Source organism: Notechis scutatus, chromosome 8 (assembly GCF_049901735.1).
Source record: "Notechis scutatus isolate UNSWTSFEM ecotype Mainland chromosome 8, rNotScu1.2, whole genome shotgun sequence".
Taxonomy (NCBI): Eukaryota; Metazoa; Chordata; class Lepidosauria; order Squamata; family Elapidae; genus Notechis; species Notechis scutatus.
Window position 1 is genome coordinate 26,777,620 of NC_142016.1, and position 25,011 is coordinate 26,802,630.

Sequence of the window (25,011 nt, forward strand, 5' to 3'; positions counted from 1 at the left end):
CCCTGTTTTTTAACACAATCATTGCAGCAACACTCCCACCCCCCCGGTCATGTGATCATTGCAGCAAACCCCTTTTGCGACCGCCTGACAAGCCAAGTCAAAGGGGAAGCCGGGTTCATTTCCCTCCCCAGCAGCGTGGTTAAAAATGGCCGTGGCTCACTTAACGACCGTGGCCATAAAGCGCATAAAACGAGGCAAGATTTGCTCGTCTCACTTGGCAGACAGAAATTCTGGGCCTGGCTGTGGCCGTGCGTTGAGGGCTACCTGTAGCTGCTGCTCTGGGGAGGCTTCAGGAGCACCCCAAATCCTGTTGGCCGCAGGGGGAACCCGGAGGGTCTCGCTTCGAGGACCCCAAAAGAGGAACAGCTGCAGACCCCGAGACCTCGCGGGCGTCGCATCCCCGGGAGGGACCCTCCCGCCTGAACTCCCTCCTTGCTCTGTACCCTTGTCTTATCATTAAAGCCGCCTTGGTCCACTGCGCCTCGTGCTGGACTCTTGCGCTGGGCGGGGCGGGGGGCTGGACGAGCAGAGCGGCGCCAAAGCCCCGCTGCCCCAGGAACTTCGTTTCTCGTGCCCAGCCATCACAGCCATGGGGGTCACCAAAAAAGGACCCCCAACCTTCCTGTGGTGAAAAACCACAGCTGACGGGAACAAGGTGTCTGGGCAGCCTGTAACAGGGGGGCTCAAGAACCTGGCTTTGAGTTTTGAAAGGGGAACCCCCAAATGGGACCGGCCACTGCTGGTCAGGGTGGGTGGGTCTGGCTGAGCAGGGAGAGGGGGGTCCAAAAGACCTAGGGGTGTGTGTGTGTGTGTGTGTGCGTGCAGGTGTTGCCAAGACACTGGTGCCACTGGGCAGCTGCTACAGAGGGGGCCATAGAAGGAAGTCCTGCTAGATCGTTGCCTGGGTTAAGAACAAACCATGTTGGCTTCCTACAGCTGCTGAGCCAGCCGAATTAGATTAAAAAAGGCCACCTAATGCAGCGCTTTCCAAACTTGGGACACGTTTCCCACAAATTGGGTGGAGTCGCATGCGCAAACTCATCACCCATGACGACAGGAGCCTTTAAACTGATGTACAGATGTGCCACGTGTGCTAAAATGTATTCGCGAATCTCCCCGAGAATTCCTGTTTAGAGGAAAACCAATAAAGGTTGCCAATGGGAATTGGCTAAAAGGGCAGATCGTCTGGTGCCACTGCATGGCCCCACAGGAAACCCACCAGCCCCCAAACCCCATGGACCTGGGCATGAGGGTTGACCCCGAGACACCCCCAGGGCAAACGCAGGAGGGCATCCAAAAGGCAAATCCCCCCAGACTGGAGTGGACTTCAACTCCCCACCACCAGCGTGTCCACTGATAAGCATTAGGGGAGTCGAAGTCCATACGCTTTGGAAGCGCTGTGCTAGAAGGTGCCGTGAACAGCTGTGGCGCTGTGGTTAGAGCGCGGTATTGCAGGCAAACTCTGCATATTGCCAGGAGTTCAAACCTGACCGGCTCAAAATTGACTCCGCTTTCCTCCATCCTTCAGAGGTCGGTAAAATGTGGAGCCGGGTTGTTGGGGGCAACGTGCCACCTCTCTAAACCGCTTAGAGGGGGCTGGAAAGCACCATGGAGCAGTATGTCCGTCTAACGGCTACTGCTATTCTCTTCCTGCAGGCAGGACTTGGGGGCGGAGTTAAAAGAGGTATCAGCCTAGCACCCCTACATAGCCACAAGAGAACTAAGTCCAATTCCCCATTGAATTTTGTTGACCCTTCCCGAACTCTGAACCGATGCCGACTATTGAGAAAATTCCTGTGCAATAAATCAGCTTAACTGGACCTTCACCTGGGCGCCTGGTCTTTCACACCTGACACTTCCCGAGGCTGGCTCAGTCGGTCCAAAGAAGCCGCCCTTCCTTCAACCCAATCAAGGCAGATATTCCCCAACCAGAAGGGACTCGATGGTCAGAACTACCCACTTTAAATGCCTCCCACTCCAGATTAGGGGCGAATTGCAGAGGAGAAAATCCAGATGATCGGATTGGTCTCAATGAGCCGGCCGTCCTGGGGACCCCAGTGGTAGAGCAAGGCAAACTTTTAATAGCCCCCCCCCCCCACTAAATCCCTCCAACTTGGCAGGGGTCCCACCAACTTGGCAACTTTAAGACTGGTGGACTTGAAGGGAATTCTGGGAGTTGAAGTCCACCAGTCTTAAAAGCTGCCAAGTTTGGAGACCTCCCTGCATTAAGGCCACTGGGAGGAAATGCCAAGCTGGGCCAAGCCCCCGCCCCCCCCAACCCCAATAAACCAAGCGCTTAAAAAAATCATACAAAATAAGCACAGCTTTATCATAGAGGTTAATAAAAAAAGGACTAATGCTTAAATTCTGTATATGCCTTTTACAAAGCCAAAAACCAGAAAGGGGGGTGGGAGAAAAGCAGCAAAAGGAGTCCAAACAAAGCAATCTAAAGTCAGAATTCGATTTTTTTTTTTTTTGTAAAACATTTTGTGTGTGTTTTTTTTTTTTTAAATAACGTATTCATGGTTACCAGCCATAGTCATAACAAAAGTTATTCATAATAAAATGTATCTAAAATAACATTTCTATTTCAAACAGGAACCTTGTCTCTCTACTTTTTTTTTTTTTTTTCCCCCTTAGAAATACAGTAGCTCTGTCTGGTTTGTTTTTCTCGTCTTTTTTTTGTTTCGTCTTTGTACACGGCTCTTCGGTGCACACTTTGGAAAAAGGCTTTTCAGACTTCGAACAGTTCTCGGTGGTGTGAAAGGGGGAGCGGGGAGTCGGTGAGGATTCGGTACCTAACAACTGGCTTCTGGGCAGGGAAGGGGCTGCCACCCTCAGCAGGGGCACCGTGCCCAGGCCCCCCCCGCGCCCCCCCCGCCTGACCGAGTAAACTTTCCCAGCCCCCAACCCCCACACCTCGCCCTGCTTACCTGGCCCTGCTGTCCACAGGCAAGGCGGGTCTGCAAGCCCAGCTCTGCCCTGTCTTTCCTGGCCCTGCCTCCTTGGGAAAGGGGAGGGACCCCCCATAGTCATGTCCTCCCCTCCCTCCTGCACTAAAGCTATCCAAAACTAGGAAACTGTAAACAAAGTGGCTGGAGAAGAGATGCAACGGAGGGCCTGGGGGTGCCCAGCCCCACAGCAGCAGCAGGGTCTCCTGCAGCCCCCCCCTCACCCTCACCCCAATCTTGTAGCCCACTCGGAAGGGTCCCCAAAGTCTTTCCTACCCCCTCCCAGCCCCCATTCGCAACGATGACCCTGGTTCCTGGATCCCTTGCATGCCAGCCTCGGGTGGGCAGGTCCTTCTGCCCAGCTTTGCAAACTCGCCCTGTCTTGCTAAATACCAGGAAACTGAGGGTGGAGGGGAAGCCCCTCCCCACACACTCACCCCCACCCCATGCTCAGGTGCTGCCATGGCCAGTTTGCCCTGGTCCTACCTCCCCACTCTTCCCCACCGTCCCTTGCAACCAAGGAAGACCCACAATTATCCAACCGAAACGACTGTGAAGAACTAGAGAAAAACTTCTTGACCGGTTTTGGGAGATGCTGCATAGGTGCTGCAACTGTTTAACCCCACCCCAGCCGCTTCCTGACCCCTCCGCAACCTGGGGGAGGGGGAGGAAGGGGGTGGGTGGGGGTTAAGGGAAAGGGGAGAGAGCCTGGAAACCACGCCAGGAACTCAAAAATCAGCTCAACTGAGAATCCGGCTTCTGAAACCCGAACGGGGGTCTCCAACCCACCCAAACTGCTTCAACAGAACTCGGCTTAATACTGCCACGTTTTAGAAAGGGAGGGGGAGGGGGGGGGGGGGGAAAGCCTGAACTGGGCAGGAACTGAAGGGGTTAAAAAGAAAAAAATACCACGCTATGTGTGGTTGAAGGCTAAGCTCCTCTGGCCAGCTCCCCAAAAGGGGGGTTTTGAGTGTGTGAAATGGAAAACTGGACACGGATCGTGTGTGTGCTGGATACCCCCATTCTCCCCCTCCCCCAGTGGGCCATTCCCTGGAGTCCCCTCCCACCCCATCACCACTCTTGGTAGAAGCAAGTATTAGAGGCACTTTTAAAACTGTATAAGTCACCTGCTGCACCCTTTTCTCCCCTCCTCTTCCTCCTCCCCGGCTCTTCTGGCTTCTTCCCCTCCTCCAAGGCAGAGACCCAGAACTACTGGGGGGAGTGGCTCAGGTGAGCCAGCCTCTCTGCCCCCAAGCCTCCCTCCCATCCCCAGTGCGACAGGAGGAGGTGGGGGGGTCTTTCAGCGTGACCTCTGGTTCTCCTCAGGTGTCACCTGGGCTTCCCTTCCCCGGTCCCTTCCTGGGAGGGCGAGAGAGGAGGTAGGCACTGCAACGGAGGGGAGGGGGCCGGGAGGGGCAAACCAAACCGGAAATTATACCGGGCCTAATTTAGCCCCACCCCACCCCCGACGTCCGCACGTTAAACCGGGGAGACTGCCACCTCCCCCCCCCATACATCAAAATATTGAACCAATATCTGAAGTTATAAGAATAATAAAAAAATAGGAAAATATTAGAACACAATAAGATGGTAAAGATTGTAGTGACAGTTTTTTTCTCCTCTATTCCTCTGGCTGCTAAGGAACGCTGGAGAAGGGCATTTTGGGGGGTTGGAGGAGGAGGAAGGGGTCGGAGGAAAACAAAAAATTATTCACCTACCCCGTAGTGACATACCCCTGGGGGAGGGGCTTGAAACAAAACAAAAAAAAACGGAAAGGAATTGGGAGGAGAAAAAATAAACAGCCATCCTAAAGCTTCTCAGGATGATGCCCGCAGATCCAGCTTGCTCAGATGGTTGAGGTCTTGTCCGTGCCATCTGCAAGAGAGAGGACAGGGGTGAGGGGCAGCATGGGGGGGGGGTCCCACTGGCGTGTTCACGGGCGTTTTCTCAACACTGGGGCGGGTGGGTGGGTGGCTTTGATGTCCTGGGGATCTTTGAATGTGTTCAGGTGGGGTGTAAACAGGTAAATACTAGAGTTGGGCTGTCCAACCTTGGCCGCTTTTAAAACTTGTGGACTTCAAACTCTCAGAATTGGAATTGAAGTCCACAGATCTGAAGTGGCCCAGGTTGGACACCATGGGGGGTTTAGGGCCGCCTTTGCACGGACTTTAAATCAAGGGTCTCCACCTTGGCCGCTTTAAGACTTGGGGACTTCAACCCCCAGAATTCCTGAGCTAACATGGACTGGAGGAGGAACTCTGGGAGTTGAAGTCCACAAGTCTTAAAGCTGTCAAGTTTGAAGTTCCCTGATCTATCTATCTATCTATCTATCTATCTATCTATCTATCTATCTATGTATCTATCATCTATCTATCTATCTATCATCTCTCTTCATACCTACCTACCTACCTACCTATCTATCTATCTATCTATCATCTATCTATCTATCTATCTATCTATCTATCTATCTATCTATCTATCTATCTATCTATATCATCCATCCATCTCTACATACCTACCTACCTTCATCTATCTATCTATCTATCTATCTATCTATCTATCTATCTATCTATCTATCTATCTATCTATCTATCTATCTATATCATCCATCCATCTCTACATACCTACCTACCTTCCTCTATCTATCTATCTATCTATCTATCTATCTATCTATCTATCTATCTATCTATCTATCTAATCTATCTAATCTATCTATCTATCTATCTATCTATCTATCTATCTAATCTATCTAATCTATCTATCTATCTATCTATCTATCTATCTATCTATCTATCTATCTATCTATCTATCTATCTATCTATCTATCTATCTATCTATCTATCTATCTATCTATCTATCTATCTATCTATCTATCTATCTATCTATCTATCTATCTATCTATCTATCTATCTATCTATCTATCTATCTATCTATCTATCTATCTATCTATCTATCTATCTATCTATCTATCTATCTATCTATCTATCTATCTATCTATCTATCTATCTATCTATCTATCTATCTATCTATCTATCATCTATCTATCTATCATATCTATCTATCTATCTATCTATCTATCTATCTATCTATCTATCTATCTATCTATCATCTATCTATCATCTATCTATCACAAGGGTCTTCAAACTTGGCTAGTTGAAGACTTGTGGACTTCCACTCCCAGAATTCTCGAGCTAACGTGAAGAGGAAGTCCACAAGTCTTAAAGCTGCCCAGTTTGAAGGCCCCTCCTCCTTTAAACCTTTGTATATTTTTTTAAGGCAAGGAATTGGGCTCTTTGAGGCTCTGAATTGTTCTTCTCCAGCCGTCACTGAGACCCCCATGAATATCACGGGTTGCCGGTTGCTCTCCTCTCGCCCTGGGGGGTGGGTGGGAAGCATGGGCATGGTAGTCCTTCCCGGGGAGTCAGGCGGCTCTCCAGCTGCTCCTCGGGTCCCAGGAGCTTTGGCCCTAGAGGAGGAACTTGTAAGGCCGCTCTTTCAAAGAAGATCAGAAACTGACCGGGCACCTAGACTGACCAGCCTCGTGGGATGCAGGGAGGGCCACTTCAGGCCGACCTCCGAGCCCCTTCGGATCAGAGCCTCGCCAGGGAAACAGGCGGTCCGTGAGTCAAAGCGCCGCCTGGTTCCTCCCGAGCGGAACCAAGACTCGCTTTAGGGGTCTCCAGGGAGTCCTCGACTTGCAACTGAGCCCAAGATTTCTGCTGCTAAGCGAGACAGCTGTTCAGCGCCCTGGTTTTACGACCTTTCTTGCAACAGTTATTAAGTGAGCCACACGGTCGTTTTAAGCGAACCCGGCTTCCCCTTTGACTTGGCTTGTCGGAAGGTCGCAAAAGGGGGTCATGTGATTCCCCCCCCAGGGTCCCTGTGCAACCGTCCTAAGTACATGCCAGTTGCCAAGCCTCTGAATGTGGATCACGTGACTGCAGGGATGCTGAAACGGCTGTACGCCACTTTTTTCCACTTCAAAGAGTCACTATACGAACCGTTGTAAGTCGAGGACGCCCTGTGTTGCTTAGATTTATATCCTACTTTGCCTTCAGAAGGTCAGGCTGGCGTCCATGCCCGCCCTGCAGGGAGTCCGGGCTGAGGGACGGGGCGGCCCCACCAGCCTTGGCGGCCAGGAGGGGACTTGGACATGGGGGTCTGTGTGTCCCCCCCCCCGCCAATCCTAGTCCCACCCCTTCACAGCAGCCCCCTCACTGGCCTCCCCTCTGCCGCCCCCCACCCGTCCTCGCCATCTGGTGGCTCTCTCACCGCCCAGCGCGTGCTCCGTCATGCTCAGGCACAGGGACTCCAAGGTGGGGTTGATCTCCAGATCCGTTCCAGGAAGCTGGCAATCTGAGAGGTGGGAGGAAAGGGGAGAAGGACCATCAGGCACAGCCGTGGGAGGCGCCTGGCTGGAGCTGGGGGACGCAGAGGCCCGAACTTGCTCAAGTGGGGGAGGAACGGGGGGAGGGCAGATCCTGGAGGAGGAAGCGCTTTGGGAGGCCCCCCCAGGGCCCCAAAACCGGACCCTGCCAGCAGCGTTTCCAGGCCATCCGCCGCTGCAGGACGAAGACGGAGCCCCCCGCCCCTCCCCAGGCGACAGGCCCGGCTCACTCACCCTGCGGGAACATGAGGATGGCCTGAGGGGAGGTGTGGACGGGCAGCGAGTGGGTCCGCTGGACCGAGCTGCGGTTCTGGCCAGGCATGCTGTTGCTGCCCCCCGGGTTGGCAAACCAGAGGCTCTGCGGGAGAGGAAGGAGGAAGCCGGTTGGGAAACAGGAAGCAGGAATAAAGGAAAGGAAAAGGATTCTGGGGAACGCCCAGAGGAGAAGGGCCAGGCCGGACACCCCTGTTCATCCCAGGGGCACCAAGGAGGCCCCAGGGGACCCGGTGGGAAAAGCCAGGCACGGGGGCCGCTAGCGACCCTCCTCGGTTCCACCCAGCTGGGACCCCCAGAGCCCAGTGGGGTCAGAGCGGCAGAATAAGAGGCTCCAGCCGGAGACCCTCTACCATTTCAGACAGGTGGTCTTGTTGGAAACCTCCAGTGATGGAGCACCCACAGCTTCTGGTGGCAGGCAGTTCCGCTGGTTCATTGTCCTCACGGTTACGAAAATCCTCCTTCGTTCTAGGTTGCTTCTCTCCTTGGTTACTTTCCATCTGTTGCTTGGGGTCCTGCTGCCTTCAGGTGCTCTGGAGAACAGGCTGACCCCCTCCTCTTCTCTGGGGCAGCCCCTCGGAGACCGCAGGCATTTCCCGAGAGTCAGGTCAGCTCACCAGCGGAAGGGCTGCCCTCCAGGAGTCGTGGGCGCTCCACACTGGAGGCTTTGGAGGAGACCCTGGACCGCCACTTGTCTGAAATGGGGGGGGGTCTCCTGCTTGAGCAGGGGGTGGGACTTGAAGCAACAGAAACCGTTCCTCCCAGAGATGGGTCACCTGGCTGGCCGGAAGACCTGCACCTGGCCGAGAGGCCACTGAGAGAGGCAAAGGCGGGGGGGGGGGGTTCACTGTGGGGTGATGGCCGAAGATCCCCCCCAACCTTCTCCCGGTCGTGGGCACCTCTTGACCAGCAACATTGTTCCCAAGGCCTTCGGACGTGGTTTTGCCGAATTCCACCGGGTCTTACCTGCCGACCTTGGCTCCCCAGATTCGGGCTGGTCAGTCCGTGCCGTGGAGACACTCCGCCGATCCCCACGGGACTCAGGATCCCCATGCGGCTCGGGGGGAGGGCACGGGGGGGCATCTGGAACTGCCTCTGTCCTCGGCGGGCCACCCCCACCCCCACAGATCCAGCTATGGGGAGAGAGTTGGAGCCAAAGGCCCACCTGGAAGAACCCCGGAGAGGAAGTCAAGGGCATCATCGGTTCTGGTGTCCCTTCCCCACCCAAAGCGATGCCACTGGCGGCCGCTGAAGCCGAGACGGCCAAAGGGGCGGCCAAGCCATTCAAGCGGCTCAGAAGAAGGGCCCTGGGGAGCCTCCCTCTCCCCCACCCTCCAAGACCATCTGTCAACTTCACTAGTCAGTGGCAAGCACGCACGTCTGCTGATCCCGCTAGTGGGGCTCCCTGCATGCGTGACACTCACGCGGCCACAGCTCAGTAGAAGGCTGTCGCTCACAGGTTGGGCACCCTGAAATACAGGCCTATTTGTGTGGCCTTCTTGGGAGGAACACCAGGATGGGAGCCAAGGTGCCCTTCCTTCCTTCCCTTTCCTTCCTTTCCTTCCCTTTCCTTCCTTTCCCTTCCTTCCTTTCCCTTCCTTCCTTCCTTTCCTTCCCTTCCTTTCCCTTCCTTCCTTCCCTCCCTTCCTTTCCTTCCTTCTTCCCTTCCTTCCCTCCCTCCCTTTCTTTCCTCTCCTTCCTTCCCTCTTCCTTCCTTTCTTTTCCCTTCCTTCCTCCCTTCCGCTTATATTTGAGAACAGCCAGCCATCCCAATCGCAAAGGAAGCCCACCCAAAATCTCCTCTCCCTGAATAAGGATGTGTGTTAACGAAGCCCAAAGGATCCAAAGGCAGCAGTTTCCATTTGCCCAGGGCAGCCTCACAATAGCAGGGGCCTCTGCAGGTACTAAAATGACAGCTTAAGTAGGAGAGCATCCGTTCCACCAAAAAAAAACAAAACACCCCATCACTTTGAAGCAAAAAAAGAAACCCCTTTCTATCGTTCAACTAAATTCCCTTCTGCGAGCCATCAGTGGCAAGGCTCCTCAGGGTTTACGAGTTGAAAGTGGCGGCTCGGAAACAGTTCTGAGAGTGATCTGGTTCCCGCTTTCCCACAAAGGATCCCCAAAGTGTCGCTTGCGTGGCAGGCTGACACCACAAAGCGACAAACTTGCCCTCCGCTTATCATATTAGCGAGCGCAACAGCTGCTCAGAAAGACAGCGGGATCTTTTGGGGAAGTGGGTTTTGCGCATGCAAAGGTCTGTGACGCCGAAGAGCCGCTCTCCCTTATTCCTACAGGAGGAGAAGGACGCGGCTGCAGATCCAGCTCTGTCCTGGCCCGTCCCAAGGCAGCCCTCTGCGGATCCAAGGACTGGAACGGCCTCGGGGGATAGGGAGATGAGGCTGAGCCCAGACCAAGAAAGTGGCTTGTGAGAACCCACCAGGCCATTCAACCCCCTCCCCAGCCCGACTCACGAGAAGAGAGGGAGGAAGGGGACCACGTCCAGACTTGCAATATTCTCTTGCAATGGCATTTGCACTTATATCCCGCTTCACCGCGCTTGACGGCCCTCTCTTAGCAGTTTACAGCGTCAGCCTCTTGCCCCCAATCCTCATTTTACACACCTTGGAAGGATGGAAGGCTGAGTCCACCTGGAGCCGGTCAGGATTGAACTGCTGGCATTGATATAAATGCAAAAAGCAGGCTGGTTAGAGCAATAGTCTTCCCTGTAATGATGTCTGTTTGTGAGAGAGCTGGACATTAAAAAAGGCTGACTGAAAAAGAACTGACCCCTTTGAACTATGGCATCAATTATTGAATATTATCATGGACAGCCGGAGTAACCATTATTATTAGGGCCACGGTGGCACCATGGTTAGAATGCAGCATTGCAGGCAAACTCTGCCGACTGCCAGCAGTTCGATCGTGACCAGCTCAAAGTTGATTCAGCCTCCTGTCCTTCCGAGGTGGGTCAAATGAGGACCCAGAGGGTTGGGGGCAAGAGGCTGACTCTGTAAACCGCTGAGAGAGGGCTGTGAAGCACTGTGAAGCGGGATGGAAGTCTATTGCTAATTACCGATTAATGTGTATACCACGGACAGCAGAGTAACCAGCAAAGTAGGTGCTGAATCGTATAAAGCCAGAAACATCACCAGAAGCCAAAACCACAAGACTATGGTCTGATTTACACAGCCATGCATGCAAATTCATCGGAGAAGTTGGTGATGCTAGGAACGGGTAGCGAAGCAGAAGGAGCCGCAAGTAAAAAGACACGCTGGCTTGATACCACCCGAGCTGCTTACGAAGGGGAACGTCCAACTACCGAAAGAAGCTGCGCCTGAGAGGGCAGCAGGGAGAGCGCTTGCCTACAAAGCCACCAAGCGTCGGACGCAACGGAAGAGTGGAAGCGGCTCCTATAGCTATAAAAGTGGCCCTGGTTCTACCCGGTGCCTGCCTGCTTCTCTAGTCAGGACCATCTTGCAAGGTTTCCCTTCACCGAGGAGAGTCCCGGAGCTCCCGGTGCCGGCTTGGATGCCCTGCAGGCGCTTGGCCCCGGCGGTGCCCAGAGACCTACCCTTTCTGGGGGCGATAGCCCTGCATGTCCAGCACGGCCTTCCTCGGGAAGGTACGGAGCAACTTCAGGACCTGCTGCTTCCAGGACAAGAGGCGCTTTTTCTGGGTCTCGGTGAAGGCCTGTCAGGGAGGGGGACAGAAAGGCAGCCACATTGGGGAAGGGGGAAAAAACACACCCCAGCTGTTTCAGATGGTTGACCTCTGGGGCTCCTGTAACGTCCAGGCTTACCTCGTGCATCAAGCACTTCTCTATCAGTTGGAGGTAACTGGTGATGTTCTCCTCGTCTGGCCGGGAGACAAGCAGTTGCGTACACACTGCGAGAGGAGGAGGAGGAGGAGGAGGAGGAAATGGTCACGGGGGGAGGAATCAGCCGTTTGACTAGCGTTGTTTGTCCAACTTATTCACCCCTCAAATCAAACAACTCCTGGAGGCTTAGACCAAAGGTGGACAACCGCAAGCCAGACACAACGTAAAGGAACAATCAGAAACCTCTGTGGGGTCCTCGGTGCTCTCAGTGGTTTCCTTGAAGACATTTCATGACCCAACTGGGAAACGTCATCAGCGCACTGACAACCAAGCTCCGAGCAGACTGAGGCTGTCCCCTGGCTGGGTCATGAAACGTCTGGAAAACCACCAGGCTCAGAGAGCACCAAGGACCCCACAGTTCAACCCCAAGCTACAAATGTTCTCATCTATCAATAGCAAACATTACTCCTCAGAGGAACCTCATCAATCCTCAAGACTCTGGGAACGCCACGAGTAGCTTACGAGTATTCCTGATGGGGCCTTCAAGAGACCCACAGCCCACTCATTCCAGCTTCCTTGAAGGCCTCGCCTTAAAAAGTCAGCCTCACCTATCCTGCTCGCTGGGCGCAGATACAAAGGGCCTGAGACACACACACACACACACACACACACACACGAGAGCTCACCTTTACCCATCACGCGAGTGAATTGGCCTGCAATGTCCCCTTCGGCGATCGGTGCCGCCCCGGATTCTCCGTCACACGGAGAGCCTGTGGGGGGCGGGAAGGGGTCGTCGGTGGCCTCCTTGTCCTCGTTGCTGCTCTTCTCCAGGCCCAGCGTGGGGCCTCCCCTCGGCTCGGCTGCCAGGGGCTGGGCCTCCTTGGAGGCGGCCACAGCGTGCAGAGCGTGGAAGGCCTTGATGGGCGTGGTGATGATCTGCTGCAGTTCCTGGAGCGCATTCCACAAGTTCCCCCCTTCCAAGATGTCCTGGAGGGAAAAGAGGGGGAGGGGCCAGGGGAAAGGAAGGTCCTGGGGTCCGGCTGGCTTCGGTGCCAGCTGTTTGCCTTCACCTTAGGCATCACGGAAGGGAACCCACCCCTGGAATCCCAGGCCGGCTCAGCGGGTCTCTTACCTTCTCCAAAGACTTCAGGACACTCTGCCTTTCACGCAACTTTTGGATACTTAAAGCAATTTTGTGCCTCGCTCCTTTGGTCACATTCTGTTCGGGGAAGGAAGGAAGGAAGGAAGGAAGGAAGGGAGGGAGGGAGGGAGGGAGGAGGAGAAGAAAGCTAAGAAGGGAATTCAGACATGCACCTGCCCTCCAGCCTTTATAGGGGGGACATATCCGTGTCTTCAGAGCGGCCCCCTCCACAGGGCACGGCGTCGCATTTTGGGGGTGTCCCTGTGACCAAAGTGACAGGAACGGGAAGCAGCAGCGTTGGCTCTCCCAGGCACCACCCGAGCGCCGGCCTTTCCCAGCTAGGCAGGAGCCCCTCCCGCCCCCCCAGTACCTGCGATTCCAGGTGCTGCTCGGTGAGAGTCATCATCTCTTCGTAAGTCATTTGGGAGAAAAGGGCTGCGTATTTGTGGAGACGGAGGCTCTTCAGCCACGAGGGGACATCTGTGGGGAAGGACCAAGGAGTCAAGACCCCTGCCCCCCTCAAAGCCCTCCTTCCTGGAGACCAAGGACGCCCGATGCGGGTCTCTTCTCTGCGATCTAGGCACCGTCACAAACCCAGGAAGAGAAGGATTCGCAGCTGAGACGCAGCCCGAAGAAGGTCTGACAGGACCAGAAGCACCAGAAGCACCTGCTGACCCCTCAGGTCCCAGGACTGGAGTGACGCGGGAGGTCGGCAGAACTGGGCCCTGGGCCTTCCCAGCCCTGACTGGGCCCCTGACCTGGGGCGGCGACTGGACCGCCTTCTCCAACACCTGTCCTACCTTTCATGCCGCTGCCGTCCTCTTGAAAGGTGTTCCGGCTGCCCGGGTGCTCCTCCGTCTGCTCGCTCCCTGAGGAAGCCACGCTGCTCTGGGGCGAGAGGGGTGCGTGCTCCCCGCCGGAGATGAAGGCCGGCCGGGCCCCCATCTCGTCCACGTTCATCCACTCGCTGGGCATCTGCTGTCCCGTGGGGATGAGCGACATGGAGCGCTTCAGCGGGCTGGGGTGGATTTGGCAAGGAAGAGCTGCGAGGAAGAGACAGGCCAAGGTCACCAAACCACCCAGTTCCTTTTTGGGGACTGGCCCAAGGCCAACCAACCAGCTTGGGTGCCTAAGGTGGGACTAGAACTCCCCGTCTCCTGGGGTTGGCCCAAAGTCACCCTGTGAGCTTTCAGGCCTAAGGCAGGGCTAGAACTCCCAAGCACCTTGTCCCTGGCCCCAAGTCACCCTGCCGAATGTCGTGCCCAAGATGGGACTAGAGCGCCTGGCCCTCTGGTTTCCAGCCCGGGGCCTTAATCGCTAGACCAAACCGGCTCCCACATACAGGAAGAGCTGCCCCTGCTCGGCCCAAGCAACTGTGGAGGCCCTTCAGAGAGTGGCGAGGTCAGGGGTGCCCCAAAGGAAGGTTTCCTAGCCGGGATTTGGACGTATCCCAGAGTGTTTGCAGCTGCCAACACCCCACCCCCCCTTTTCCACCCCTTCCCCCAGCAAAGCCCCTCCGAACCTGTGCTGCTCCCAATACTATTGATGCCCGAGGACACCGAGCCAGCGGGGTGGAAGGACATGTGCCCGTTTTCCCGCGGCGCCTTCTCCTGCCAGCCGTGGCCCAGGTCTCCGAGGCCCGTCTCCCCCGGACCTTGCCAGTCATCGGAGCCTTGGCGCGAGTGGTAGGCCGTGTCCGGCCGCGCCCTGCCCTGGCTGGGGTAGCCGCTGGAAAGGCGCTCTTCGAGATGGTTGAGCCACAGGGCCAGGGAGCTGCGGTCGTCCAGGGTGGTGGCCGGATGAATGAGGGCGTAGGACAGCAGCTGCCGGCTCTCTTCGATGAAGAGGTTGCTCTCGATGGAGTAGGCCAGCACCTTCTGCAAAAGCTTCATGTACTCGGACTTGGCGTCTGCGTTGCCGGGCTGGAGGAGGGGCAGGTGGGAGAGGAGCAGGGAGACCACTTTGTCTTTGGGCGCTTGGTGCCATTGGTTGATGACAGCTGGTGGGGAAGAGAAGAGAAGGAGGGACGCCAATTGGACCGGGCCGCTCAAGAGCCAGGGGACCTCTCCGGGGTCTCCAAGGGAAGGCCCTCACCGGGAGGCGGGATCCTTGCCACCAAGGCCCATGCCGGGCGTAGGGAAGGGGGGCCCTTGAAGGACTTGCGGACCTCAACTTCCAGAATTCCCGAGCCAGCCAGGCTCCTTCCGGCAGTTGAAGGCCACAGGTCCTCCTCGTAAAAGGCTCCTCCCCCTCCCCCTCCCCCGCCCTGCCCTACGGGACGGAGCCAGCGGCTCTCTTGCTGCCCCAAGAGCTCTACCAGATGCCACACCCTCCCTTTTACGGGGCTGCCACAGGCATTAGCCAAGGAATTTCAGCCGGCTGGATCAGGGCTCGCCAAACTTGGCAACTTTACGACTCGTCGACTTCAACTCCCAGAATTCCCCAGCTGGACTTGCAAACCCCTGCCGTTGTTAAGGGAATCCTGCAGTCACTCAGCAAACCTGGCTTCCCCCCAGGGGCTCCGGCTTCTCCGAATCCAGCTGGGAAGGTCGCAAATGTTGATCACATGACCCCCCAGGACACCACAACTGTCATGAACACATGCCAGTTGCCAAGTGCCTGAATTTTGATCATGTGACCACGGGGGTGGGGAGAGAAATACTGCATCGGTCGTAAGTGTGAAAAGCGGCCATAAGTCACTTTTTCCAGTGAAGTAACTTCAAACAATCACTAACTGAATGGTTATAAATTAAGGATTAGCTGTACCCAAATGGGCCATCAGAATGCAAACAAAAAGGGGCTGGGGAGGAAAGCTCACACTCCACACACACACACACACACACACCCACACAAAACTTACCTGCGCTGTTAGCTTCAGACTCCAGAACGTGGATCTCTGTGCAGTCGGCCAGCGAGTGCTCCAGGCACAGCTGCAGGAAGCGGGCTTGGGTGCGAGAGATGCGCTTGAGGAGGGAGAGCAGGGCGACCGTCTGCTCACATTCGTTCCAGCCTTTGAACCAGCCGGCCAGGATGCCCACCTGATCCCGGAACATCATGATGGCCAGCGCCTTGGCCTCAGCACGACACACACCCACGGAGGGGTTAGGAAAAGTACAGGGAAAGGGGCACCCCTCACATGTTTCCAAGGAGGGGAGCAGGGTTAGCACGTAGGCAGCACCACGACACCAATTTTCACACTAGCAGGGGGAAATAGGGCGGCACAGAAGCCGGTCAGAAACTCCTGGTTCTCTGTAGGTCCTTTGGGATCCCTCTTCTTCGACAGATCCCTTCAGATCCCCCTGCATAAAAGGGAGAGAAACAGGTGTGACACACTCTGGGGAAATCCCTCCCCATTTCTCTGTTATGTAGCACAGGGTGTCCGACCTTGGCCACGTAAAGACTTGTGGACTTCAGCTCCCAGAATTCCCCAGCCAGCTTTGGAACACAGAAGTAAAAAACAAAATACAACACCTGTTCCTTTAAACCACTTAACGCTCCACTGACATATAAAGCCCAGTTGCTAGAGCCGGGTGTGTCTAGTTTAAGGAAAAGAAGGACTGGTCCAGGATTTGAGGGGCCGCCCCAGAGAAGAGGGGATCGATCTACAGCCCCTGAAGCTATCTTGAGCATGACTGATGCAGAATGATGAACGTGACATCCTTCGTATTAAAGTTAGCTAGTTGGAGAAAAAGCTAGCATGGCACTACAGAGACGGCGTTTGGAGGAGCGTCAAAAGGAAGAGAGCGCGAGGACAATCACCAATTGCATTTTGAGAGGCTCAAGGGAGAGTGATGCAAATCCTGCAGAGCCCCAAGAAGCAATGTCGGGAAAAGCTTTAAATGACTTCCCCAAGACCCCCAAAGGAGACGGACGCCACCGGATGAGGTGGAGGAACCTAATTAACTGCCATTCAAAGGCAGCCAGCCAGCCAGCCAGCCTGCTGACAGAAAACCCCTCAAATTTCACGGTGTGGGTTAAGGTGCAGGAATTCAAGACCAGAGCAGCCCAGCAGACTCTCGACGGTGGAGATTCTCATCCCCAGGTCACGGTTGTCCCAAGGATGCAGAAACTGAAGAAGCTCCTTGGATGAGAAGTGAAACGTCTTCGAGGAAAAACATAGAAAGTCAGTTGCCTCTTGAAAAAGCACCTTTGGGGCAACCCTGAAGAGGGGAAAGAATCAATCAAAAACACGACATTCCTAAGCCTGGCCTGGCCACCGTTGCCCCTGGACGCTGCCACTGTTCGGACATCCCGTTTTCGGGAGGGGGGGGGAAGCAAAGCAAAACCATACTTCTATGAAAGCCGTCCTACAAACAGAGAGCATCTGTATTTTTCTTTTTTAAATGAAAGGGAAAGAATAGGCTGAGGAAACGGCTGTCTGGGTCCTTCTATTCCCTGGACACTATAATTAGAGTTAACTCAAGCAAGGCTGCTCCCCATAAGAAAACGAGGCCAGGAGGAGCAGGGAGGCAGCTGGCCCTAATTATACCTTCGCAACACGGCAAATGCCATCCGCACTCACACGCACACCCGAGAGAGGCACCTTTGCCACACAGGTGGGGGGACCAGCAACACAGCACCAAAGGGACGGCAAGCCAAAACTGGAGGTGGGTTGCGTAGTCTTAAAGGAGAGCATGCCGCCAGGTCAGTGAAACTTGGTGGGAAGATGAAAGAGGGAGTCCTCGACTTACGATCACTTACAATCAAGCCCAAAATTTCTGTTGCTAAGCGAAACAATTGTTAAGTAAGTTTTCCCCCGTCTTATGACCTTTCCTGCTATAGCTATTAAGTGACTCACTGCAGTTAGCAACATGGATGTTAGGTCAATCTGGCTTCCCCAGGGCACTGCGACCGTCGTAAATATGAGTCAGTTGCCAAGTGCCTGGATTCTGATCATGTGATCCTGGGGATGCTACAATGGTCGTATGCGTGAAAATGGTCACAACTCACTCTCCCCCCAATGCAGCTGTAACTTTGAACGGTCCCCTAAACGTATTAAGTTGAGAACTGTCTGCACTTCACTTTGAAATCTCTTGCACGTAAAACGTTAGTATCTGCTATCAAGATTCTGCCCAAAGGAGGGAAATGTATGTCAGTTATACAAACAAGCCAGGAGAAGCCTAGAATTACAGTCAGGTTCCAGTGACTCAGCTAAGCCGAAATATCCTTTAGCAAACATTTCTGGCCACTTCCCCGCACCAGCTCCAAAAATGCAAGGCTAAGCCCATTTTGCTACTCCAAGACACACGGCAGAACGTTTAATTGGAGCAAAGGAACACAAGGCAGGGGAGCTGCGGTTATCCTTCCCCCGGGGCACCACGGGGCATCTTTCTGGTTTTCTCTCTCTGCAAACCAAAACCAAGGAAACCTCACTGCCACAGGTCCAAAAATAGGACGTGTAAATCAGAAAGCAACAGGAGCCTCCAATTTCATTCCCGGCTTTCCGGTTCAGAAAGTGGGACTCCAGAGAAACGGTACGGTTTTCAACTTCGGGGGCTGATAGCACGGACCTTCCCCGTTTCCAGACCAAAGGAGGCTGGAGAGCTTAATAAAATGACAAGTCTCAACTATTGTGATCCTTTTGGATCACGCAGGGAGGATACGAAGGTGGAAGCCATGAAACTAGGAACACGATGTCATAATATGGTTAGTTGCAGGAGAGCAACGCGCGAGTCCCTACTTTGGATTCATGTGGAAACGAAACACCGCCTTCTTTGAGGGAGGAAGATTCTTTAAAGCCCTGCGCGGATATTCACTGTGTTGCTGATGCAAAAATGATATTTAGATGGGAGAAGGGGGAAAAATTGATTGAAAGAAGTTAGATTTTTCCCTAATATGTTCATTCCGGTGAAGCTTCTAAGACAAAGCAAGGCTTAATGTTATTCTTACTTAGATAGGCTGTCTACTTGCATGGCCCAAAATAGAGTTGAGAATAACGTTGACCAGGGGTGTCCAAACTTCGCAACGACCTCTGGACTTTAACTCCCAGAATTCCCCAGCCAGCCGTGAGTTCAAGTCCACAAGTCTTGAAAGATTCCAAGGTGTTTCCTGACTTTGACATTTCCTAAAGTTTCTTGGCTTTAACAGTGGACACCTTAAAAGACATGCAGGTGTTAAAAAAGTGAGGCAGCAGCATAGGATTGGCCCCTGTTCCCAAACAGGTAGTCCCCAACTTACGACAATTGAGCCCAAAATTTCCGTTGCTGAGATATCTGTAAAGTCAGTTTTGCCCCATTTTACGACCTTTCTTGCCAGTTGTTAAGGGAATCACTGCAGTTGTTAAATTACTAATTAGCTGGTAATCTGGCTTCCTCATTGACTTTGCTTATCAGAAGGTCGCAAAAGGGGATCCTGTGACCCCCCAGGACATTGCAACTGTCATAAATATGAGTCAGTTGCCAAGCATCTGAAATTTGATCATGTGACCATGGGGAAGCTGCAACGGTCATAAGTGTGAAAAATGGTCATAAGTCACTTTTTTCAGGACTGTTGTAACTTTGAATGGTCACTAAATGAACAGTTGCAAACCGAGGACTACCTGAATAGAGCCATTAAAGCCAAGAGACACAGCTTGCTACGCAGGCATCCTTCCCTCGCTTCTCTTGCAAAAACAGACGGAGTTTTAGCTGGCCCGACTTGTCTCTGCACAAACCGTGTCCAAAGCACACATACACACACCCATTTTTTCTCTATGGCAGCGCCTGCCTGCCAACAACTTCGCAAACGAGCTATGCAAGAGAAGTGCAACAAGGCCAATCTTGGCTTTTTGGCTCTCCGTCTAGGACGCACAGAACACACCGTGGAATGACCCACACTGAGGTTTGGCTTCCAAATTTGCCCCTGGACTTGTTCAAGTTTTCCCCATCAGGGCCAATAGCCCCCCTCAAAGATGCGGCCAGAAACATCAGATGCACAGGTAACAGATTAGGTGAAACCTGGCTCTATAGCAGCACCTGTGAGGGGAATTTTGGAGTCCTAGGAGACAATCACTTAAGTACAAGCCAGCAAGGTGCTGTAGCAGCCCAAAAAGCCAGTGCAATCCTAGGTTGCATTAACAGAGGGATAGAATCCAGATCGTGTGAACTATTAGTACCGCTTAAGGCCACACTTAGAATGCTGTGTCCAGTTTTGATCACCACATTATAAAAAAGATGTAGAGACTCTGGAAAGAGTGCAGAAAAAAGCAACACAGATGATTGTGGGGCTGGAGGCTAAAACATATGAAGAACGGTTGCTGGAACTGGGTAGGTCCAGTCTGATGAAGAGAAGGACTAGGGGTGACATGAGAGCAGTCTTCCAGTATTTGAGGGGCTGCCCCAAAGAAAGCGGGGGGGGGGGGAATCAACTTATTTTCCAAAGCACCTGAAGGCGGGACAAGAAGCAACAGATGGGAACTGATCAAGGAGAAAAGCAACCTTGAACTAAAGATAAACTTCCCGAGAGGAAGGACAATTAACCAGTGGAAGGGCTTCCCTCCAGAAGTTGTGGAGGCGCCATCACTGGAGGCTTTTAAGAAGAGGCTGGACAGCCATTTGTCTGAAATGGTATGGCCAGAGGGGTTGGACTAGGAAACCTCCAAGGTCCCTTCGAACTCTGTTATTCTGTAACTTACTTCCTTGCATTAGCCAGGCCTTTCTCAGGACCAAGAAAAGGAAACAATAAAACAAGATTCAGAGCCATTCTCATCCGAAAGTCTGAAAACAAACCAACATGTTCAAATCAAGGGGCAGGATGGATGCCTGGCATCTGATTGTGGCACAATTTTGTCTGTCAGTAGAAGAGCATCTGTCAATGGCAATAAAACAATACAGATATTAAGTGGGACAAGGCTTTCAGCTAAATATAGGCCTCCAGTGTGCCTCACGTAGTCTCAGCCATCACATGCAATATGGAATTTTGTTCTTATCGACAGAGATCATTAAGACCTGTGCTAAATTTCTAATCTAGTGCCACTTTCTAGTTCCACGTTTAAAACCCACAAAAGAAGAACAGAATCTCATAAGGCTATTATCTTTGGCTTGGCAATGTCTGGTTACAAGGTACTTAATGTAAGTTAAGACTCCAGAAGACACCAGAAGATTATTATGAGGTTCGATCTAAAACATGGATCTTCCCCAATATGCTAAATGCTGCGCAACCGCAATGAAGCTTAGGTGAGAACAGGTTACTGTATATTGACTGGACCATTAACTTACAAACTTAACTGCAAATCCTCCACAGGATAGGATTTGAGAGAGCAAATTCGCATTAAGAGACCAAAAACAGAAGCGTGCCTCCAATTTTACAATGCGGGGTTGTCCCAGTTATCAAAATTTTGGAAAGAGCTGACCCAGCTGAATCCTCTTTTCATCATCGATTTCAGGACTCAGGATTAGAGAGAATCTCTGTAGTAATCCTGAGACAGATTAACGAACTTTACACTTGGAGTTACACCACTTTTATCACTTTTGGGGGCAGCAGGTCCAGAAATTGGAGCTTTTTTTTTTTTGATCTGAAGACAACCATTAAACCTGGCTAGTCATTAAAAAAAAAACCACCGGCACCAAAGATTCCTCTGTAAATGAGGAAGGAAAATCAGATCATCACTGGGAGCAATTTCATGGACGAAAACCTGTATCCAACAGCGAGGAACAAGCAGGAGGCTAAAACAAAGGATGCAGTAAGTCTATTAAGCTAGAACAGTCTTGCCTCAAAGAGGAAGTGCCTCTAACGAATCACCCAGAGCTAAATATTATGAATTCATTTTGCATTTGCTCTCCAGTATCCCAAAGAGGATCTGAGCAAAGGTGATATTGAACAGCTGGCAGCAGAGTGCATGGGCCGTTCTGAGACAAGCATCACTACCAAGTATAGTCAGAAGCTGGCGAAATACAGGAAGATGGAGACAAAAACATAGACTCCTAGGGATGGAAGGGACCTTGGAGGTCTTCTAGTCCAACTCCCTGCCCAACACAGGAGACTTCATGTCATCTTGGACATATGGTTGTTCAGACGTTTCTTGGAAACCTCCAAGTGATGGAGCACCCACAACTTCTGGAGGGAAGCCATTCCACGGGTTAATTATTCTGTCAGGAAGTTCCTTCTTACTTCTAGGTTGCTTCTCTCAATAAGTTTCCATCTGTGCCTTCTGGTCCTGCCTTCAGGGGCTTTGGAGAATAGGTGGGCCCCTTCCTCTTCTTTGGGGCAGCCTCTCAAATACTGGACTACTGCTATCCTGTCACTCCTAATCCTCAACCAAGGGATGCTCTTGAACCTGAACCTGCGAAACTCCCAATGTGAACTGAAGTAACTACAGAACTGAAGAAGCTTCTTCCAGGAGAAGTGAAACGCTTTCAAGGGAAAAAAACCAAGGAATTCCAGTTGTTTTTGAAAAGGCACCTTTGGGACAACCACGACCTGGATGATTTGAGAATCTCCATAGACATTTAACTACCGAACCGTATTTCAGCTCCCAGAGAAGTATCCTGTGAGCAACTATCACGCAGAGCGAGCTAAGTGACAGAACAAAAAGAAAAACGTCACAGGGCAACAACGTGAGGCAACAATCAACGTAAGGACGAAAACAATGAATACAGGCAAATATTTCCTGAAAAAGAAGCCTAAAGGGAACATCTGAGTGAGTTTATAAGTTTCTTATGGGAAAAGTGGCCCTACTTCCCTGTTGCCTGAACGGTCTCAGTTGGGCCCCATCCATGCCCAGCTCTCTGCCTGCTCCCATAAATCTAAATTTTAAACTTCCAGAAACCGCCAATGTCCCCAGGTCCATCTGTACCCTTGGGGTCTCCCCATCCTCGGTCCTCTTCCACCAAGGAGGGTCCCTACTAGAACCAAAAGCGAGACGTGGGGTGGAAATGATCCCCAAACCACCTGTGGAGGCCTTCAAGCAGAAACCTTTTGAGTCCTGGGAGAAAGGAAAACATTCCTTCCTTCCAGAGGGAAACTTTTTAAAGGGGGCAAAAGCTGCAGACCCAGGAAAGCAGCTTCCGCTCCCCCCCTTTTTTTTTGGGGGGGGGGGAGCAACTGAGAGAGCTAGCAGGGAGCCCAGCAAATGGATCCGCTTCCCTAGTAACTTTCATGTTTTAACTTTTAATGCCTAAAGTTTCCACGCTTTCAGTCCTGGAAGGGTTTTGTCCTGTTTGGGGCATTGCAGGCCGCCCAGAGTCGCTTGCTGGAGAGATGGGCGGAATATAAATGGAATAAATTATATTGGGGGTGGCGTCAGGGAGGGGTACAGGCGGCCCTAAGGGGGAGGTCCTGAGAAGCCCTCCCCCTCAGCCGAGGAAGGGGCACGGGAGAGGGTCCCCCTCCTCTCAGGGGGCTTCAGTGCCACAGGAGGCTGGGGGCACCCACTTCGGGGGAGAGGACTGCCCTCCCCTCCAGCCCCCCAGAAGGGAAAGTCTGCTTCGAATGGGGGAGGGGTCTTTATAACAGCTCCCCCACAACCGTCCAAGTAAGGGGGCCCTTCGGCGTCTGGGAAGGGTCTGAAGTCCAGCCGCGCCACTCCTTTCGGGCTGCGACGGGAGCCCCCCATGGCGTGGCTGGGGATGATGGGGCCTGGGGTCGCCCTCCGACCGAGCGGGGGCGAAGGGGCGGGGCCCGCCGAGGCCCCCTCCCCCGGGGGCGGGCTGCTCCCGCTCCCTGAGGACCCCCACCGGGCGTGGGGTGGGGTGGGGGGCTCGGCCGGGTCTCCTCAGCTACGCCGCCCTCCCGCCTCCGCCGCCCCACTCACCGTCGCCGCGGCCCGCTCCGGCCCCACCGGGGAGACCGAGTTCACACACGCGCGCGCGCGCACGCCCGGAGACCCACGTACAGACATACATACACGCGCGCGCGCCACGCTCCCACACTCGCACTCGCACACGCAGGGCAGCTCCAGCCACCACAGACTCCAGAGGGGGGGGGGCGCGCGACGTCACAACGCACCGCGACGTGGGAACGCACCCGGGACGACGACGGCACGCTACGTACGTACGCACGCACGGGAGCGCGCGGGCCGTCCCGGACCAACCAATCCACCCACTCGCCCCGGTCGCCTAGTTACGTCAGTCACCTTGCCGTGCCCATTGGCTGTCACGGCGCGAGGCTTTCTTTTAAACCCTCCTCCTCCTGTCACCCCTCCGCCCACCAATCTTTCTCGCCCTCCCGATGCTCCTCCACCAATCGCCGAAGTCGGGCGGCGCGGGGTGGAGTTTGCGCGGAGGGGTTCCCGGATGGCCAATGAGCTGGTGGGAAATGGAGGCGGAGGGGGGGGAGAGGAGAGGGGCGTGGCCTGGCAGCCTCTCACGCCCCTCGCTTCCCGCCCAAATCTCGGTTCTCCCTCGGCGGCGGGCGGCGCGGGAAGCGGGCTTGACCCCGGCGGGGCTCCTCCCGAAGCCGCCCGCTCCCCTCACCCGCCGCTCGCTTCGCGGCCTTCGGGTCCAGGCCTCCAGCGACCCCTCTTCCCCTTGCCTGAGTTCACACAAGCTGGGGCACCCCAAACCCGAGTAAAACCGCCTTTCCCGAGGTGTTTGTAGCCCGTCGGACTCCCCGGCCCATAAATCCTCTTGCGGCCCAGCGCTGCCTTTGTCCAGCTTTGAGACTTGAGAGGAGTGGACCCAGAATGCCCCAGCCGGCATGGCACTCTGGGAGATGAAGTCCTCCCCACCTTCAGTTCATAACTGGGCTCTCCAACCTTGGCAGCTTTAAGACTTGTGGACTTCAACTCCCAGAATTCCTCAGCCAGCTTTGCTGGCTGAGGAATTCTGGGAGTTGAAGTCCACAAGTTAAAGTTGCCAAGGTTGGACACCCCTGCTTTAAGGCTTGTGGGACCTCGAGGCCCAGAATTCTGGGAGTTGAAGTCCGCAAAGCTGCCAAGGCTGGAGAGCCCTGGTTTGTGACGGTCAAAGCCCTGCAAGGCAGGGGCAGAGCATCCCAGCCAACTGGGTTCGCTAGCTGAGGCCTCTGCGTGTGCTGCAATCCCGGATTGTGTGTGTTGCGAGGTTGCTTTCTTCCCCTTCAAGATGGCCCTGCATATGTGGGGTTTGTAGACTTCGGCTTATCTGTAGTTCCTGGTCACCCAATCTGGGTTTGCCCCACACCCAGTAGGGTGGATTCCCCCCACAAGGAATTAAGGCTGACTTGGCTTGCTTTTCATTCAGCACGCTTATTTATTTACTTATATATATACATGTACATACACACAAAATTTACATGCTGCCCATTTCACCCATAAGGTGGCTCCTATGTTGTGAGAAACCAGGCAACTCTGATTTGTTTGGATAACTAAGGTTGAAACTATTTTAGCACCAGACGGATCAAATCCAGTCTGTAGGTGACTTCCTGGCTATTTCTCAGCAGCTGGCCTTCTGTGATGCATGGATTCAGCTGAGTGAGGATTCTGGGAATTAAATCTAAGCTTGAGTTAAAGGGACCTACTTAATCTGACCCAGGTCTGTTGGAT

General features: G+C 53.6%; 1 protein-coding gene across 2 annotated transcripts; it reads right to left on the reverse strand.

Annotated features, from left to right (window-relative positions):
• Positions 1 to 2,692: 2,692 nt before the first annotated feature.
• On the reverse strand, positions 2,693 to 23,589 carry SAMD4B (sterile alpha motif domain containing 4B). Of its 2 annotated transcripts, none has more exons than XM_087970284.1 (13): positions 23,514 to 23,589; positions 15,433 to 15,871; positions 14,095 to 14,571; positions 13,373 to 13,615; positions 12,943 to 13,052; positions 12,564 to 12,650; positions 12,118 to 12,418; positions 11,414 to 11,499; positions 11,186 to 11,304; positions 8,578 to 8,776; positions 7,573 to 7,696; positions 7,224 to 7,307; positions 2,693 to 4,826 (listed from the first exon to the last, which is right to left on the reverse strand). In XM_087970284.1, the coding sequence occupies exons 2-13, from the start codon at positions 15,626 to 15,628 to the stop codon at positions 4,798 to 4,800; spliced, it is 2,055 nt and encodes a 684-aa protein (XP_087826410.1). In that variant the 5' UTR covers positions 15,629 to 15,871; positions 23,514 to 23,589; the 3' UTR covers positions 2,693 to 4,797. The 2 variants fall into 2 exon arrangements, with proteins under 2 accessions (XP_087826410.1, XP_026546084.2); XM_026690299.2 differs by lacking the exon at positions 23,514 to 23,589 and adding an exon at positions 23,302 to 23,496.
• Between the last annotated feature and the right edge of the window lie 1,422 nt (positions 23,590 to 25,011).

Coding starts and splice junctions, on each gene's coding strand:
- SAMD4B (XM_087970284.1), bottom strand. CDS start 15,628: ATGATGTTCCGGGATCAGGTGGGCATCCTGGCCGGCTGGTTCAAAGGC. Junction 13,616..14,094: donor TAGTATTGGGAGCAGCACAG/GTTCGGAGGGGC, acceptor TCTTCCTCGCAG/CTCTTCCTTGCCAAATCCAC. Junction 4,827..7,223: donor GACGGAGCACGCGCTGGGCG/GTGAGAGAGCCA, acceptor TCTCTCTTGCAG/ATGGCACGGACAAGACCTCA.